This window comes from Euwallacea fornicatus, chromosome 17 (genome assembly GCF_040115645.1).
Source record: "Euwallacea fornicatus isolate EFF26 chromosome 17, ASM4011564v1, whole genome shotgun sequence".
Lineage (NCBI taxonomy): Eukaryota > Metazoa > Arthropoda > Insecta > Coleoptera > Curculionidae > Euwallacea > Euwallacea fornicatus.
Window position 1 is genome coordinate 411,349 of NC_089557.1, and position 16,383 is coordinate 427,731.

Sequence of the window (16,383 nt, forward strand, 5' to 3'; positions counted from 1 at the left end):
CGAATCAACTTGTTTTCTTGCAACCCTCCCCCCCATCTTTAGGGCTTTACGGGGCCGCCAGCGACGAGGAGAAACGCCTCACAATGATGCTGTTTTCGAACATTTTCGATTCCCTAAGTAAGATGGATTACGACCCTGAACTTTTCGGCAAAGCCCTGCCCTGTCTGACCGCCATCGGTTGCGCCCTGCCTCCGGACTACTCTTTATCGAAAAATTACGACGACGAATGGTAAGAATTAATCCGGGAATGCGCCGTCCCCCAAAATCAGTCGTCGCGCGCAGGTACACGAACAAGGCAGCGTCAGGCCCGGACGGGCCCTACAACCCGCAGCCTATAAACACCTCGGTGGTGCAGTTGAACAACGATTTGAACAACATAGTTCAACAGTTCTCTGAGCACTACCACGACGCCTGGGCCTCCAGAAAGCTGGAGAATGGCTGGAGACACGGGGACAGTTATTCTGGCTGGGACGGAAACAAAACCCATCCCAGATTGAAGCCTTATTCCATGCTGAGCGACTATGAGAGGGAGAGGTACTCGTTAATCACCCATTGTGGAGCATATAATCCGCTGGCTTTTCAGATATAAAGAACCAGTTAGAGAGTCGCTCAAGGCCTTGCTGGCCCTCGGTTGGACCGTGGAACACACAGAAGTGGACTTGCCCTCCACCAGCAGAAGCTCCCAGTTTACCAGAGGGGAGGGCAGCAGCGCTTTTGATTACAATCCTCATCCTGTGGATATGACCAATTTGACCTTATCCAGGGAGATGCAAAACATGGCCGAAAGACTGGCGGAGAATTCGCATGACATTTGGGCCAGGAAAAAGAGGGAGGAATTAATCACTTGCGGAGGTACGTGGGCGAATCGCCTCACCATATCTCCTCAATGAAGCGTGTCTTTCTAGGAGGCATCCACCCCCAATTAGTTCCCTACGATCTCCTCACAGACAAAGAAAAGAAGAAGGATCGCGAGCGTTCCCAGGAATTCCTGAAGTACCTGCAATACCAGGGCTACAAGCTGCATAGGCCCAATCGGGGTGGTCAGCAGGAGACCGAACAATCCACCTCCGGACCGGCCATCGAACTCAGATTCGCTTACAGCCTTCTGGAGAAGCTCATCCAGTACCTGGACAAGGCGACCATCAACATGAAGCTGCTCAAACCGTCCCAAACTTTCAGTCGCCGAAATTCCTACGTCAAATCCTCGAGGGACATCAAATTCTTCTCCAAGGTGGTGCTACCCTTGATGGAGAAGTACTTCTCCACCCACAGGAACTACTTCATCGCGGTGGCCACCGCCACGAACTTGACCGGAGCTGCCAGTTTGAAGGAAAAAGAGATGGTGGCCGCCCTGTTTTGCAAATTAGCCAGTTTGCTGAGATCCAGATTGGCCGCCTTTGGAGCGGACGTGAGGATCACCGTCCGATGTCTGCAAGTGCTAGTCAAGGGCATCGATGCCAAATCTTTGGTGAAAAATTGTCCGGAGTTTATCAGGACGTCGATGCTGACGTTTTTCAACAATACCGCCGACGACTTGGGACACACCATCATAAATTTGCAAGAGGTCAGTCATGGTAAAGAAAGTCATAGCGCAGTTCAAGCGACGCTCGTTTGACTACTTTGAGAATTGCGAGGGTGAATTCGGAATTTTGCTTGAGCCTCCATCCATTTGTTCCAGGGTAAATACAGTCACTTGCGAGGCACTCACCTCAAGACTTCGACGTCTTTATTTTATGTGAACGCCGTGCTGTTGCCCGTGCTGACCGCCATGTTTGACCACTTGGCAAATTGCGAATACGGGAGCGACTTGCTGCGTAAGTCGGTGCTCCAAAGTCACATTTGAAATATTCAAATTCTGCCTGCTTAGTGGACGAGATCCAGGTGGCTTCCTACAAGATCCTTCAGGGCCTTTACCATCTGGGTACCGACTCCACGCTGCACCACGACCGCAAATACCTGAAGCACGAGATGGAGAAGTACAAGCCCGCGCTCGGCTCGTGTTTGGGGGCCTTCAGCTCCACTTTTCCCGTGGCCTTCTTGGAACCTCATCTCAACAAAAACAACCAGTTTTCCCTGCTGAATCGGATAGGTACTTTTGATTTTTTTTTTTTTTTGATGAGTTCCAGTTTGTCAAATAATCTCTGTGTGGCAGCTGACCACTCGCTGGAGGCGCAAGACATAATGGCGAAAATGGAGCAGTTCATGCCGACCCTCGAGACCATCCTGTCGGAAGTCGATCAGTTCGTGGAGAGCAACAAGACCTACTCGGAAGATCCTCACATAATCGACGTCACCATGCCCATGCTGTGCTCCTATTTGCCTTTTTGGTGGGGTCAGGGACCCGACAATGTCAGCCCTACTGGAGGGTGGGTGTATTTACTTTATTTATTAGTTGGTGCGCCCGCACGCGATTAACAGAATAAACCTATGCCAGTTTGAGAATGTCGCTGATAACGTTCTTCAGTACGACGGAATCTTCCTTATCGGTACACTGCCTGAGACCTCGCAGCGTCTTCGAAATCTCCAGCTTATCCAACGGTACACCCCGTTGAATGGCCCGAAACATCTGCTCCTTCAAAATCCACAGCAAATACTCGATTGCGCTCGTCTGCGCAGCGATGTACGACGCAAATTCTCGGTTCGCTGCGTAGTACGTCAAGGCGCAGTCACACCTCTGCAGGGCCGACGTTAAGACCAAATAGCAGTGGTCGTCGCGCTGGGAGAGACTTTTTAAGATCAATCTAACAACGGTGAAAATCTGGAAACAAGGATATTGCGCTAGCATTGAAAATCGTCAAAATGGTCTTTTCGCGTCTTCGCACACGACATTCAACGAAAATTACCTTTAAATGGCTGTAGTTCGTCCTCATACCATCAGCTCCAGTAATTACGCCGAACAAATCGCTAATCCAAGAGCTGATTAACTTCTTGACGGGCCCTCCATCGGGCACTCCTTGTCCGGTCGAGAAGGTCAAAATGAAACTTTTTACCTCTAAGTAGCTGCCGTAGATCTCGTCGGGGGTGCACTTCTCCATTCTCAGTTGAACGGAGATGAAACTGAGGCAGTTAGAGAGTAAGGAACAAATGACGGAGCTGACGTCCATTTCGCGTGCGAGCCCCTTCGTCGCCAATTCGACGGTAAACCGTCTGAATAGCTCGTCCCTGTCCTGTTCCTTGCACCTCCTCGAGTTGAAGAACTTGGACGGCGGTTTATTCATCACCAGGCACGTGTCCCCTTCGTCTTGGAAGGGGCCCAAAAGCGCCACTAACTTGTTCAGTACAGTCGCCGTTTCTTTGAACATGGCAAAGGATTCGGTGTAGGTTCCGCACCGCGTATCGTCGGACACGGCCACGTTCCTCAACATGTCTAATTCGTCAAGTTCCATTTTCTGTTTTTCGATAAATAAACTCGCTCGATTTGCAAATTTAACGCTCCGCGATGAAAAATAAATGAAAAATGCGCGTGAAACCGTGCCCGAAAAGCAAGATGGCTGCCGTCGGGCTGTCACCTTCGATTGTCCGTCTAGAAGATCTATCCATGTCGCTATGGCAACGGAACAAAACAACGCAAATCGCGCGAACAAATGCCTCCACTTGACGTTTGTCGTCGTTTCGCAGATCTCACGTATCGATGGTCACTTCCGAGCACATGAACCAACTCCTCAAGAACGTTCTCAATCTCATACGAAAGAACATCGGCAACGAGAACGCCCCTTGGATGACCCGCATTGCCGCCTACACCCAGCAGATCATCATCAACATCAGCGAGGAACTGTTGAAAGACGTCTTCCTGCCGCTGGCGGAAAGAGTCCGGAAGAGGACCGAGGCGATGTTCCACAAAGAGGAGAGTTTGCGGGGGTTCATCAAGAGCAGCACCGACGACACGTCTCAGGTAAGACTGCTACATTGTTGTGAGGCTGTTGGGGGAAGTTTCTCAATCGTAGATCGAGACCCAAATACAAGAAGACTGGCACCTGCTGGTCAGAGACATCTACTCCTTCTATCCTCTCCTGATCAAGTACGTGGATCTTCAGAGGAACCACTGGCTGAGGCACAACATCGAAGAAGCGGAGCACCTTTACAATCACGTGGCTGAAATTTTCAACATCTGGTCAAACTCGCAGTACTTCCTGAGGGAGGAGCAGAACTTCATTTCCGCCAACGAAATCGACAATATGGTGCTGATCATGCCCACGGCGACCAGGAGGACCGTGGTGACCGATGGCAGTCAGCCTTCCGTGGGCAAAGTGAAGGTGAATATTTAATCAATGAAAGAAAATAAGTGAATTAAAATTTTCCCTCGATCGCCCTTGGGGTGTAGAAGAAGAAGAAAAACCGAGACAAAAAGCGGGACAAAGACAAGGAAATTCAAGCGTCGCTAATGGTGGCCTGCCTCAAGCGTCTTCTGCCCGTTGGTCTAAACCTTTTTGCGGGTCGAGAGCAGGAGCTGGTGCAGCACTGTAAAGATCGTTTCTTGAAAAAACTGCCCGAATACGAAATAATCGGTGAGTCAACTGGGCCAAAACGAGCACTTTTCAGGTCAAATATCCCGTTGGTTCTTGCAGATTTTGCGAAAACCCAACTGACCCTTCCCAATAAAATCGACCCAGCTGACGAGATGTCCTGGCAGCATTACCTTTACAGCAAACTGGGCAAAAACAAGAATCTTACCGTAAACGTGTTGGATAGCAATGGCAAGAATCAGCTCGAGGAGACCATTGAGCGGATAGTTGCCATGAGCAAAGTGTTATATGGGCTTCACATGGTAAAGAGCCGTAGCTTGTCGAATGCTATAGATGTTAAGTTAATACGCTTTTTTTTTATATAGAATCATATGTTTTAGTGTGAGCTTGGACTTTTTGGGGTTTAAGCTGGAGAAGGTGCAATCGATACGGGGCACGGTGGAGATCTCAATCTCGCGATGAGAATTTCCTAAAGGGAATTTTCCCGAAATCGTGGGCGTCTCCGAAGAATCTTTATGTCCTGCCATGTGGGAAATGATTCGTAAAACTTCCAAGGACCTCTTGGAAGCGCAGCACGCGGACTCGCGCTAATTGCACCTACCTTCCGCGTAAATGCTAAACGGTCCAAGCTTCTCACAGAAAATAAATCTTCCATTAATTTGCTGCGATTTGTTGCGTTCTGCTCTCCATTAGAACGTTTTTCGTTAGTTTTGCGTAAAAAAAAAAGTTTATGATTTTTTGACTTCCTCTCCGCCAGATCGACCATCCTCAACAACAGCAGAAAGGCGTTTATCGATCGATAGTTTCAACTCAGCGTAAAAGGGCCGTGTTATCTTGTTTCCGTCAAGCTTCTTTGCACAGTCTACCCAGGTTGGTTCAGCCTTTTTTGGTTCCAGCTTTGTTTTCAATGCTTTTTCCTTTAGTGTTTCTTTTTCCCCTGTAGAGTGTGCGCCCACTAACCCCAGCGATGTTTTTTTCCTTTACCGAATTCGAATTACTAAATCTGTTTTGTGTTTTACTAACCGAAGGCCGCAAAATCGAGAACCGGCGGCGACGGCTGGAGAAAGGTTCTCAACGCAGCCCGCAAGAGAGCAGCCCTAGCATGTCTTAGGTGTACCCCGCTCTATAAACTGAACAGGTGTGTGTCTTCGCTTCCTTACGTAAACTTGACCGACATCGATGCGACCGCGTCCTGCTCGAAACGTTGCAATGGCATCGATACAGGAAGTATCGATACCCACTAAAATTCGTTAACCAAGTATCGATATCGGGCCAATATCGATCCTACCGATACCTCGCTCCATTTGAAATATTTCATTGCAGATTTATGCGTTCAATTTCATTAAAATGTCCCTACTCACAACCGATCCCAATAATCAGAATTTATACAGGGAGTTCTGACGTCTGAAACTCTTCTTTCCTCGCATCACGCTCCTAAGCATACATCACGGCGTGAGCCGCTTGCTCGCGACTATCCTAGTGAATAATGTACCATTTTAAATGTCGACGAGAATCATCCCCTAAAAAGCCTCTATTATGTGTGCTTAGACATCGGGCCATTAATATTTTCATACGCACCTACCGCGACTTTTGGCTGCAAGACGAGAACGTCGGACAGGAAGTGATGATCGAGGACCTCACTCAGAGCTTCGAAGATTCGGAGCTGAAGAAGAAGGACGAGGAGGAGGAAGAGGGGAAGCCCGATCCTCTCACTCAGCTCGTCACCACCTTCTGCAGGGGCGCGATGACCGAAAGGCAAGAAATGATACACTGCTGTCTTTGGGGTTAGCTAGAGTTTTGAAAAACGCAGGTCGGGGGCCCTTCAGGAAGATCCGTTGTACATGAGCTACGCGGAAATTATCGCCAAATCCTGCGGAGAAGAGGAGGAGGAGGGCGACGAGGGAGGAGAAGAGGGGGGCGAAGGCGAAGAAGGTGGCTCTTCCATTCACGTAAGTTTGATCTCGGTACCTCGATGCTGTTTAAAGCAATAAAAGTTTATCTCTTAATGCAAAAAGCGAACGTTGCGTAGACTCAAGGTAAATAACTTCCCCGTCAATTCCATACGGGGTGTTTGAGGTCTTACAATTTCACTTTCAAAGGGTGATTAAGCACCCTCAGGAGAAGTCGACTAACCCGAAAACCGCATTTTTCCCTGCTAGGAACAAGAGATGGAGAAGCAGAAGCTGCTCTTCAACCAGGCCAGATTGGCCAACAGAGGAGTGGCCGAAATGGTCCTGCTCCACATATCGGCATGCAAAGGAGTTCCCTCGGAAATGGTGATGAAAACGTTGGAGTTGGGGATCTCTGTTTTGCGGGGGGGCAACTTCGACATACAGATGGGTATGTTGAACCATCTCAAGGACAAGAAAGATGTGGGCTTCTTCACCAGCATCGCGGGGCTCATGAACAGCTGCGGAGTGTTGGATTTGGACGCGTTCGAACGGAACACCAAGGCCGAGGGGTTGGGCGTGGGTTCCGAGGGTAAGTCCCGTTGACAACTTCGCGGCTGTTGGGAGGACACTTTCTTCGGTTACTCAGGTGCTCTGGTCAATTTCAGGTGCTGCCGGTGAGAAAAACATGCACGACGCAGAATTTACTTGCGCACTGTTCAGGTTCATCCAGTTGACCTGCGAGGGTCACAATTTAGGTTCGTTCACCCTCTATTTGCCACAAATAAAGCGACTGGAGAAACGCACTCGAACCAACACGCTCATTTTAATCTTTCACCTCCTTTAGAATGGCAAAACTACCTGCGCACGCAGGCCGGCAACACCACCACCGTCAACGTGGTCATTTGCACCGTCGATTATTTGCTACGTCTTCAAGAGTCCATCATGGACTTTTACTGGCACTACTCCAGCAAGGAGCTGATTGACCCTGCCGGCAAAGCCAACTTCTTCAAGGCCATCGGAGTGGCCAGTCAGGTGTTCAACACCCTCACTGAAGTGATCCAAGGCCCCTGCACCTTGAACCAACAGGCTCTGGCTCATTCCCGGTGAGTGCTCGATAGGTCGCTCATCAGGATATCCAGAATTTGATTTCGTTTCACGAAGATTGTGGGACGCTGTGGGCGGTTTCCTGTTCCTGTTTTCGCACATGCAAGACAAACTGTCCAAGCACTCCAGCCAGGTGGACTTGCTCAAAGAACTGCTCAATTTGCAAAAGGACATGATCACCATGATGCTGTCCATGCTGGAGGGTAATGTGGTCAACGGAACGATCGGCAAACAGATGGTGGACACTCTGGTGGAAAGCGCCTCGAACGTCGAGCTGATCCTCAAGTACTTCGACATGTTCCTGAAATTGAAAGATCTGACTTCCTCCGCCAGTTTTCTAGAGATCGACATTAACAGCGACGGCTGGGTGTACCCCAAAGACTTCAAGGAGAAGATGGAGCAGCAGAAGAGTTACACGCCGTAAGGAGGTTTCACCTTCGGGGTGGTTTTCTTCCTTTCCTTCCTTTTTTTTTTAATGGAAATTTCAGGGAGGAAATCGAGTTTTTGCTGGCCTGCTGCGAGATCAATCACGATGGTAAAATCGACTACGTGGGATTTATAGATCGATTCCACGAGCCAGCGAAGGAGATCGGTTTTAACTTAGCCGTGTTGCTGACCAACCTGTCCGAGCACATGCCCAACGAGCCTCGATTAGCCAGGTTCTTGGAAACTGCTGGCTCCGTTCTGAATTATTTCGAGCCCTTCTTGGGACGTATCGAAATATTGGGGGGCAGTAAACGCATCGAGCGCGTCTACTTCGAAATCAAAGAGTCCAACATCGAGCAGTGGGAGAAGCCCCAAATCAAGGAATCGAAGAGGGCCTTCTTCTACTCCATCGTCACCGAAGGAGGAGACAAAGAGAAGCTGGAGGCGTTCATTAACTTTTGCGAGGACGCCATTTTTGAAATGCAACACGCCAGCGGGTTGATGGCGGTGGAGGAGTCCGGAGGCGGAGGCCCCACCAGGGCCACCACTTACAATTACCTGACGGACGAGGACGAACAGAAGTGAGTCGGACTTAACGCACTCAAAGCAAAACACCCTGTATATGCGTTGTCACGTTTAGGGGTGCAAGAGACCCAATTCGCCGCTCCTACCAGGCGATCAAAGACGGGATCTATTACGGATTATCGGCGCTCAGTCCTTCGAAAATTAAGCACAAACTCAACGAAATGCAGCAAATGTCCATTCCAGAGCTATTCATAGGTGATTTTATTCATAGGAGATCTAATGATACTCTCGGTACTGACCTCACTTGAAGGCTTCTTTAAGTTAATCTTCTACACATTCTACTACTCGGGCTTCGGGGTGGCCGTGGTCATCCAGTACCTCCTGGGCATTCTGATGTCGCTCATGCGCGGCCCGGTCGTCGAGGAGCCCTCGGTGGAAATCAAAGAAGAGGAGAAAACGAGTCACCTGAGGGTGCTGCCGCCGCTGCCGCCCGCAGAAGATCCGGGCGGTCAACTGGCACCGGCTCTGGTGGACGCTTCGAGGGGCGAAGGCGCAGGGCAGTGAGTAGACGAGATTGCCCCGGAAAAGGGTTTAAGGGTCAATTGGGCTATTTTTTAAATTTATTTATACAGTCATAAGGCGAGCGGCCATGAATTGGCGGCAGGCGCGCAAGCCTCGTCGTCGGCAGAGGGCGAAGGGGTCATAGCCACTGAAGAGGGAGGCGAGCTGGGAGATGTCGAGATGTCCGAGCAGCCGCTGTCTTTGTCTGATCTCTTGGGGTGAGTGAGAAAACCACTCGTTTTTGCAAAAAATCCCAGTCATCACGCAAAATTCATAGTTGCCATATCGCTTTCCCACTGATTGCTTTGTTTACGTCAGAGGTGAGCAGGCCAAACTGGCAGCCCAGGAAAAGGTGGAGGCCCAAGCCGCCCAGCAGGCGGCCATGCAGGCCATCGAGTCCGAAACGAAAGCGAAGGCCGGCACTGAGTCCTCCGTCATGAGGCAGATCAATTTCAGCGGCTACACCCACCGTGCGGTCTCGTTTTTGGCAAGAAACTTCTACAACTTGAAATACGTAGCCTTGGTGTTGGCCTTCTGCATCAACTTCATGCTCCTCTTCTACAAGGTACGTGTTAGGAAAGATCGGGAAACTTGAAGGTTACTTGGAGATATAGGTGACGACTCTGGGCGGGGACGCCGAAGGCAGTGGCGCAGAACCAGATATAATCGACGGTTCGGCCAGTGGCAGTGGCTCGGGCTCGGAGGAAGACGAGGACGAAGATCTTCCGGAGTTGGTGATAGTGGACGAGGACTTCTACTACATGGCGCACGTCATGAGACTGGCCGCACTCCTGCACTCCATGGTGTCGTTGGCAATGTTGATCGCGTATTACCACTTGAAGGTGCCGCTGGCCATATTCAAGAGAGAGAAGGAAATTGCTCGGAGACTCGAGTTTGAGGGGTTGTTCATCGCAGAGCAGCCCGAAGACGACGACCTGAAGTCTCATTGGGACAAGCTGGTTATTTCCGCAAAGTATATTTTCCTCAAGTTGCGCTCACGATTCAAAGTCTCATGGATGTTTTGCAGGTCTTTCCCGGTGAATTACTGGGACAAGTTCGTGAAGAAGAAGGTGCGGCAGAAATACAGCGAAACGTACGATTTCGACTCGATCAGTAATCTGTTGGGTATGGAGAAAACCTCGTTTCAACAGCAGGAGACGGACGAAGGCCACAAGAGCATCGTTTGGTAGTAAGTTGACTCGCAACCGTTCTCATTTCGTTTCCCATGGGAGTAACGTCTCCCAGACAAACGGGGATGGGATCGCACCTCATTCTCAGTTCGCCCCTTAGGAAAGGGTGAATTTTACCCTCTGAGACCGACCGAGAATGGCGTACGATTTCATCCTCCTGCTCAGGCACGAGCCGCTATAGAGAACTCATACTCAATTGAATTATCTCGCCAATTCGAAGCATAATCAACATCGACTGGCGCTATCAAATATGGAAATCCGGAGTCACCTTCACGGACAACTCCTTCCTCTATTCGCTGTGGTACTTCGTCTTTTCCATTCTGGGCAACTTCAACAACTTCTTCTTCGCCGCTCACCTACTGGACGTGGCCGTCGGCTTCAAGACCCTGAGGACGATCCTGCAGTCCGTGACTCACAACGGAAAGCAGCTGGTTTTGACCGTGATGCTACTCACCATCATCGTCTACATTTACACGGTGATCGCGTTCAACTTCTTTAGGAAATTCTACGTGTCGGAGGAGGACGAAGAGGTGGACAGAAAGTGTCACGACATGCTCACGGTGAGTCACACGTAGCGATTAACCCGGCGTCGATTGATGATTTAATTTGCAGTGTTTCGTGTTCCACCTGTACAAAGGAGTGCGCGCCGGCGGAGGCATCGGAGACGAGATTGAGCCCCCCGACGGAGACGACTACGAGGCTTACCGCATCATGTTCGACATCACATTTTTCTTCTTCGTCATCGTTATCCTCCTGGCAATCATTCAAGGTGAAATTCGTCCGAACATCGAGGAAACTCGTATTTATCGCCTCGACAATTGATCTGTAGGTTTGATCATCGACGCGTTCGGCGAGCTCCGCGATCAATTAGAGAAGGTCATCGAGGACATGGACTCCAACTGCTTCATCTGCGGCCTGGACAAGGGCTACCTGGAAAAGGTGCCGCACGGTTTCGACACGCACGTGCAGCAGGAGCACAATTTGGCCAATTACATGTGAGGGAAATAACCGCAATCGGCGACGTCTGAACCTCTGTTGCAGGTTCTTCCTCATGCACCTGATCAACAAGCCGGACACCGAATACACCGGTCAAGAGACGTACGTGTGGAACATGTACCAGCAGAGGTGTTGGGACTTCTTCCCCATGGGCGATTGCTTCCGCAAGCAGTACGAGGATGAGATCGGCGGCGGGGGCGGTTAAGGACCTTTTACTATTTATTCTTGCTCAACAGATGTTTTAAAAAAGGCTGTTAAGAACGTTTTATATTAACGTTTTCGCGCATTGTCCCGGGACGCTTCTTCGCTATGGTTCTTAAGTTCAGATAACTTGTACAAATCCATCGATATCGCCTTACTGTGGTGCTAATGGGTGGCGTTAGCGCACGATGTAAAACGTCCGTCAATTTTAGGAGTTTACGTAGATTTAAGTAGTGAATTTTCGGTGATCTAAAAGCGACACGTTTTCAAAATATATTCATATTTTATCGATCTTTGAGGTTTTATTTATCGGTCGAAGCAGACCTCCCCGCCGCTGCGAGGGGCCCCAAAGGCGCGCGCGAAAACAGAGGCAGGACCTCCGCCAGAAAACGAAAGTCCCCGCGGGGCAACGACGAAACCAATCGGGGCCGATCGCCGCTGCGGCCCGCCAAAACGACCGGGGCGATTTATTACCTTTCACCTCTGCAGATCATACCGCTTCCCTGCCCCATCAACAACAAACCGGCAATAATTCAACCTGCCAGGGGCAGAAACCTCCCGCGAAAAATTAAACAAAAAAACACGTCCCCCACCCCCTCCTCCTCCTCCCCCCACCCTTAAATAGAAAAATGTCCCTCCATGATTTCCATCTCGGCGTTCCTGAGATCTGGTCGCCCGTTTAGCTCTATCGATTCGGCTGAGGCGCTCGCGCTGCGAAGGCGCCCAGCAAAGTCTTCGTCCCTCGCAAATAGAGCCGATAGAGCCGGAACTTCGTTGGGAGACTCGAATGTTTGGCGAGATGGTCCATGCACCATGGAGGCCGATCCAGCTTCTTCAATGTGATATTGCTTAGTTTCCGTGCGAATGATGATAGTGCTCATCGGTTTATTATGCGCTTACTCTAACGCTTATTTGTTAGGTGAGAATTGGGGTATCTGCGTCGGTTGTGTATAAGTAAATGGTGTTTTCAGTCAACGCTTTAAGCAAAAACTCGTCGTTTCCATCGACAATTAAACCGCCCCCCGAAGACGACTATTACCCGCTGGGATATGATTACGATTTGAACAATAACTCGAAGGACAATGCCGCAATCAAAACCGATTCCTTGATACTGGTGCCAAATCCGGACGATATGGAGGCCAAGACTTACGCGGTAGACGTACTGCCCAACGTCGAACTCCCAGACGACACCCTGGCGGATCCGGACTTAAAAGATCACAACTGCATCGACAATATCATGTATGTATACTACGGGGGCAGCGGAAAGACCCCCAAGAGCTACGGCAGTGGAATCATCATCATTGGGTCGGTGATGAGCTGTGCCGCTCAGCTTTTGACGCTGTTCTGCGTTTTGCTCAAGAAATACTACAAAGGGAGCAGAGTCAGCATGATGCTGATCGTGGTGCACATATTCTTCAGCATGTTCCTGTCCAACCTGATCTTCATGTTGGGCGTCTACGTGAGTTAGTTTTCACGCGGGTGATAACGGAATGTGGTCGGTTGGTCGCTTTTCAGGCCACCAAGAACGGGGAAAACTGCCTGTTGATCGCCATTCTAATCAACATATTCCATCACCACACCGCGATATGGATCTTCCTCTACTGCCTCTACATCTACAAGAAGTTCAGCCGCACATGGGTGGCGGTAATATTCACCAACGTGAACTGGTACACTTTCGCCACACACCTGATGCCGCCCTTGATTACCTTGGTACTGAGGACACTTCTGCCGGGCCGCTTGTCTTAAATAGGTACTGAATTTCAGACCACTTATTACTCCGTGCCTAAGAGCTTCGAAACTAAGAAATTTTGCTTCAAGTCCATGCACAGAGGGATGATCCTCAATTTCATGATACCCATCTGCGTGTTGCTGATACTGACCACCGTCTACGCGATCAGCGCCATGATCAAAATCGAGAATCTGGAGGTGGCCAAGCTTGACCACCACTACCGAAGCGAGTCGTTCCAGGGGCTCAGCAAGGAACTGGAAAGTCTTAAGGTCAGGCATGAGGTTGATATGTGGCCAGTTAAGAGTGCCCCCAAATCCTGGACGGCCGCTTTCACTTCGCCGGCCCTCGTTCAGATCTGCATAGTGCAGATCTACCATCAACGCGGCTTCACGCGTCTGGAGACCGAAGTGAGGCGATCTTGACCGCGCACTGACGTGTCGCGGGCATTTCTGATGTCTTGACCGCAGTTGCAATTAAGCCGGGCGCCACGTTTTCACTGCTACACCCTGTATTTTGCTAACGAATTGTGCGAATAAAATTATCAAGGACGGCACTGCCTTCGCGAAGGGAAAATTTTATGATTCGGCCCAAAATTTGACATTGGCCGGATCAGTGGCGCGCGGCTCGATTTTACTCGCACAATTTCTTGACGACGCACAGATGGACGTGACAAAGCTGGATTGTTTTCCGCAGGAACGCAAAGACGAGAGCCTGAGCTACGTGGACGACGAGCTGTCCAGCCTGAAAGCCACGAGAAACTGTCTGAAATCCATTTGCGTCATGCAGCTGATGTTCGTCCTAAACTGGTTCATAACTCCCGTGGCCCTGGACGCGAGCCACGAGAGCACCGAGTTGCCTTACCTGCAGAGCACCACCTCGATGCTGTTGGTAATAGTGAATTAATTTATTAATTAATCTATTAATTAAATCGACCCCCGATGTTCGTCTCCAATCAAACAGAACTGGTTTATGTTCTACAAGCGTAAGACGCTCCTTCCAATGATCGACTACGCCGTGGAGGAGATATCGGAGAGGGACAAACTCGAGGAGCAGGAGTTCCCCTCCTGCTCGGCCACTGAAGTGGTCAGCATCGCCTCTTCGGACAACGTCCCGTTGCTCAAATCGGACACGGCTACGGAACTGAAAGAGTTCTGCACATTGGCGGAAGTGAAGGAGGGCACCATCGATTATATATCAACAATTAGTACTTAGATGCGCAACCGAATAGAGGGGACCAGCTACCCTCCCTTCGGGCGTTAAACTACGAACAATAATTAAATGAATATGCTAGTTAATTCAAGAGATTAATTAATTAATTAATTAATTAATTAATGTTAAATCATTCGGTATAGGAACCACCGTAGGTACCAGTCAATTCTCCAAGCACCACTCGAGCTTTGTGTATATATATTTTGCGAGCATTGAAAACCTTTTGAAATCACTCGACTTCCCAATTATTCGCGTTGGAACGCCAAATTCGAACACCTAAAGGTAAATGTTATACAGGGCGTTTCGTAACGGCGCGTCGAAAATTCAGCAGGCGAATGATTTCACGAGAAGTTGCTCGCGACGTCGTAAACGTGAGGTAAAACGGACGTAGGGGCCCCGTTTTGCGGGCAAAACGATGTTTTACGTTTTGCCAGTGGCGCCCTCCTCCGCGAGACCCTGAACGTTTCAAAGGGAAGGTGCGATACGCTCCTGGTTTCTTAAGTAAAAACCTTTTTTGCGAATGCTCCGCTCCTGCGTGAGGAATGTCTGTTGAGTGTTTTTCATGACGTCAACCGATCTCGGGGAAAAGTCGAGGAACTCTGCGTTAAACGAACGATTCGTGCGATTTGTTTTCCCCTGGGGAAACGGACGCTACCGGGAGAAATTCTCAAAAGACCTTTCCAGCACAGAAGCGCTTGACGCTCGGAAAATCATTTTTATAAAAAAAAAAAAAACAGCGGCGTGCATTTTTCATTTAAAATGGCGAGCGTCGCATCACCGGAGACGACACTGGTGAAATGGAAAACATGTTTTTTCCCTTTGGGAGATCCCTCTCTGCGCCCATTTCAGGCGTTGAAAGAAAATATTCGACGACTGAGCGGATTTATTAGACGCGAATTAAACTGGTAATAATTCGCCACCACCCTGTGTTTCTCGCAGGAAACGAAAACTGACTCGTGTCCGTGTGAATTTCGTTTCTAAAAATCGCCCACGGGTTCATCCGCTAAATCTTCGACACGTTGCGAAACACCCCGGATAGTGTGCCCGTCGATAATCAGCGTTCTATAAAGCGTTCATTATCGTACGGCTGTCTACATGCAGTCGCTGGAAAAAGTACTCGTGGAGCTGGTAAAAATTGTGCGAATAGTAATTTTCAACCGATTTCGTTCAAATTTTGCACAAACGAAAATCCAAACCCGAACTCGGTTTGTGTGTTCGAGCAAATTTTTGAAAATTTAATTTTTAGGGTGTTTTTCAGGTCTCAAAAAAACTCAATTTTGGAAACTCTTTGTTTGCGGTGGAGATTTTCCAATGCGATTTTAAAAATCTCGTGGAGGGAGTTTTTCCACGCATATCCGGAAAATTTGACAGAAGTCCGTCTCTTATTTGTGGACGGACTTCTGTCAAATTTTCCGGATATGCGTGGAAAAACTCCCTCCACGAGATTTTTAAAATCGCATTGGAAAATCTCCACCGCAAACAAAGAGTTTCCAAAATTGAGTTTTTCTTCAAAGATCTGGAAAGCCCTCTAGGAATGGAATTTTGGAAAGTTGCTCGAACACCTAGACTGCGTTTAGACTCGAATTTTCATTGTGAAAAGTTTGAAGAAAAACAATTGAAAATTACAATTTACGCAACTTTCTTGGCTCTACGAACGCTCTTTCGAGTGTAGCTATCAACAGATGTTCCCACGTTCCTTCGACATTTTCCGTTCCAACGCCCATCAGCAATTGGCGCGCAAACGAGATGGGCATGGTAGTCTAGAACCATAATTCTTAAATTCTCTCACATAGCAGTAACAAACGGCGTCGAGCTAAAGTATGGTTATTTTCTAGTATTAGCTCACATACTAGAAAACTGTTATGTATTTAAATATGATGTATGAAGGTTAATTAATATTGTTAATAAAGTCTTGTAAATACTTTTATCGTTATACGAGAATAAGACATCGGCCTACATCAGTATTACAAATAGGGAAAGTTTGAAGGTACGGGAATTCATCCCGTTTGTATAGTAGAGTCAATTGTTCAATGATTTTTAAGATACTAAAAACTACACAATATAAAAACCAGAAAATAACAAGTTTT

At 48.8% G+C, this 16,383-nt stretch overlaps 3 protein-coding genes across 9 annotated transcripts in view; 2 read left to right on the forward strand and 1 right to left on the reverse strand.

The window, feature by feature from the left end:
* RyR (Ryanodine receptor) overlaps positions 1-11,649 on the forward strand; it is a 28,442-nt gene extending 16,793 nt beyond the window's left edge. For 5 of the 7 annotated variants that reach the window (XM_066292190.1, XM_066292192.1, XM_066292196.1 and 2 more), the window contains 29 exons: positions 43-229; positions 283-534; positions 584-852; positions 906-1,564; positions 1,679-1,814; positions 1,868-2,089; positions 2,153-2,366; positions 3,619-3,892; positions 3,945-4,253; positions 4,322-4,505; positions 4,566-4,765; positions 5,221-5,333; positions 6,012-6,218; positions 6,274-6,412; positions 6,623-6,944; positions 7,021-7,110; positions 7,200-7,458; positions 7,517-7,879; positions 7,948-8,466; positions 8,526-8,665; positions 8,721-8,970; positions 9,043-9,189; positions 9,290-9,536; positions 9,586-9,944; positions 9,999-10,160; positions 10,382-10,721; positions 10,774-10,930; positions 10,991-11,156; positions 11,203-11,649. In XM_066292190.1, the coding sequence (XP_066148287.1) occupies positions 43-229; positions 283-534; positions 584-852; positions 906-1,564; positions 1,679-1,814; positions 1,868-2,089; positions 2,153-2,366; positions 3,619-3,892; positions 3,945-4,253; positions 4,322-4,505; positions 4,566-4,765; positions 5,221-5,333; positions 6,012-6,218; positions 6,274-6,412; positions 6,623-6,944; positions 7,021-7,110; positions 7,200-7,458; positions 7,517-7,879; positions 7,948-8,466; positions 8,526-8,665; positions 8,721-8,970; positions 9,043-9,189; positions 9,290-9,536; positions 9,586-9,944; positions 9,999-10,160; positions 10,382-10,721; positions 10,774-10,930; positions 10,991-11,156; positions 11,203-11,362 (7,046 nt within the window). In that variant the 3' untranslated portion in view covers positions 11,363-11,649. Of the gene's footprint in view, positions 1-42; positions 230-282; positions 535-583; positions 853-905; positions 1,565-1,678; positions 1,815-1,867; positions 2,090-2,152; positions 2,367-3,618; positions 3,893-3,944; positions 4,254-4,321; positions 4,506-4,565; positions 4,766-5,220; positions 5,334-5,491; positions 5,602-6,011; positions 6,219-6,273; positions 6,413-6,478; positions 6,500-6,622; positions 6,945-7,020; positions 7,111-7,199; positions 7,459-7,516; positions 7,880-7,947; positions 8,467-8,525; positions 8,666-8,720; positions 8,971-9,042; positions 9,190-9,289; positions 9,537-9,585; positions 9,945-9,998; positions 10,161-10,381; positions 10,722-10,773; positions 10,931-10,990; positions 11,157-11,202 lie in introns of all 7 variants that reach the window. The other 2 variants (XM_066292193.1, XM_066292195.1) reach the window with 1 other exon arrangement.
* Positions 2,376-3,483, reverse strand: LOC136344587 (uncharacterized). Its single transcript, XM_066292197.1, has 2 exons — positions 2,844-3,483; positions 2,376-2,758 (listed from the first exon to the last, which is right to left on the reverse strand). Exons 1-2 carry the CDS (start codon positions 3,384-3,386, stop codon positions 2,426-2,428), a joined length of 876 nt encoding a protein of 291 aa, XP_066148294.1. The 5' UTR covers positions 3,387-3,483; the 3' UTR covers positions 2,376-2,425.
* A 342-nt stretch (positions 11,650-11,991) lies between the features above and the next one.
* On the forward strand, positions 11,992-16,378 carry LOC136344636 (adhesion G protein-coupled receptor B1-like). The gene is made up of 6 exons (XM_066292286.1): positions 11,992-12,277; positions 12,330-12,817; positions 12,874-13,068; positions 13,123-13,356; positions 13,781-13,975; positions 14,048-16,378. The coding sequence occupies exons 1-6, from the start codon at positions 12,223-12,225 to the stop codon at positions 14,297-14,299; spliced, it is 1,419 nt and encodes a 472-aa protein (XP_066148383.1). The 5' UTR covers positions 11,992-12,222; the 3' UTR covers positions 14,300-16,378.
* The last annotated feature ends 5 nt before the right edge of the window (positions 16,379-16,383 follow it).

Excerpts from the sequence above, each read along its gene's own strand:
- LOC136344636 (XM_066292286.1), top strand. The coding sequence starts at position 12,223 with ATGATGATAGTGCTCATCGGTTTATTATGCGCTTACTCTAACGCTTAT. Across the intron at positions 12,278-12,329 it reads CTCTAACGCTTATTTGTTAG|TCAACGCTTTAAGCAAAAAC; the intron begins GTGAGAATTGGG and ends TGGTGTTTTCAG. Across the intron at positions 12,818-12,873 it reads TCTTCATGTTGGGCGTCTAC|GCCACCAAGAACGGGGAAAA; the intron begins GTGAGTTAGTTT and ends GTCGCTTTTCAG.
- LOC136344587 (XM_066292197.1), bottom strand. The coding sequence starts at position 3,386 with ATGGAACTTGACGAATTAGACATGTTGAGGAACGTGGCCGTGTCCGAC. Across the intron at positions 2,759-2,843 it reads CGAACTACAGCCATTTAAAG|ATTTTCACCGTTGTTAGATT; the intron begins GTAATTTTCGTT and ends CCTTGTTTCCAG.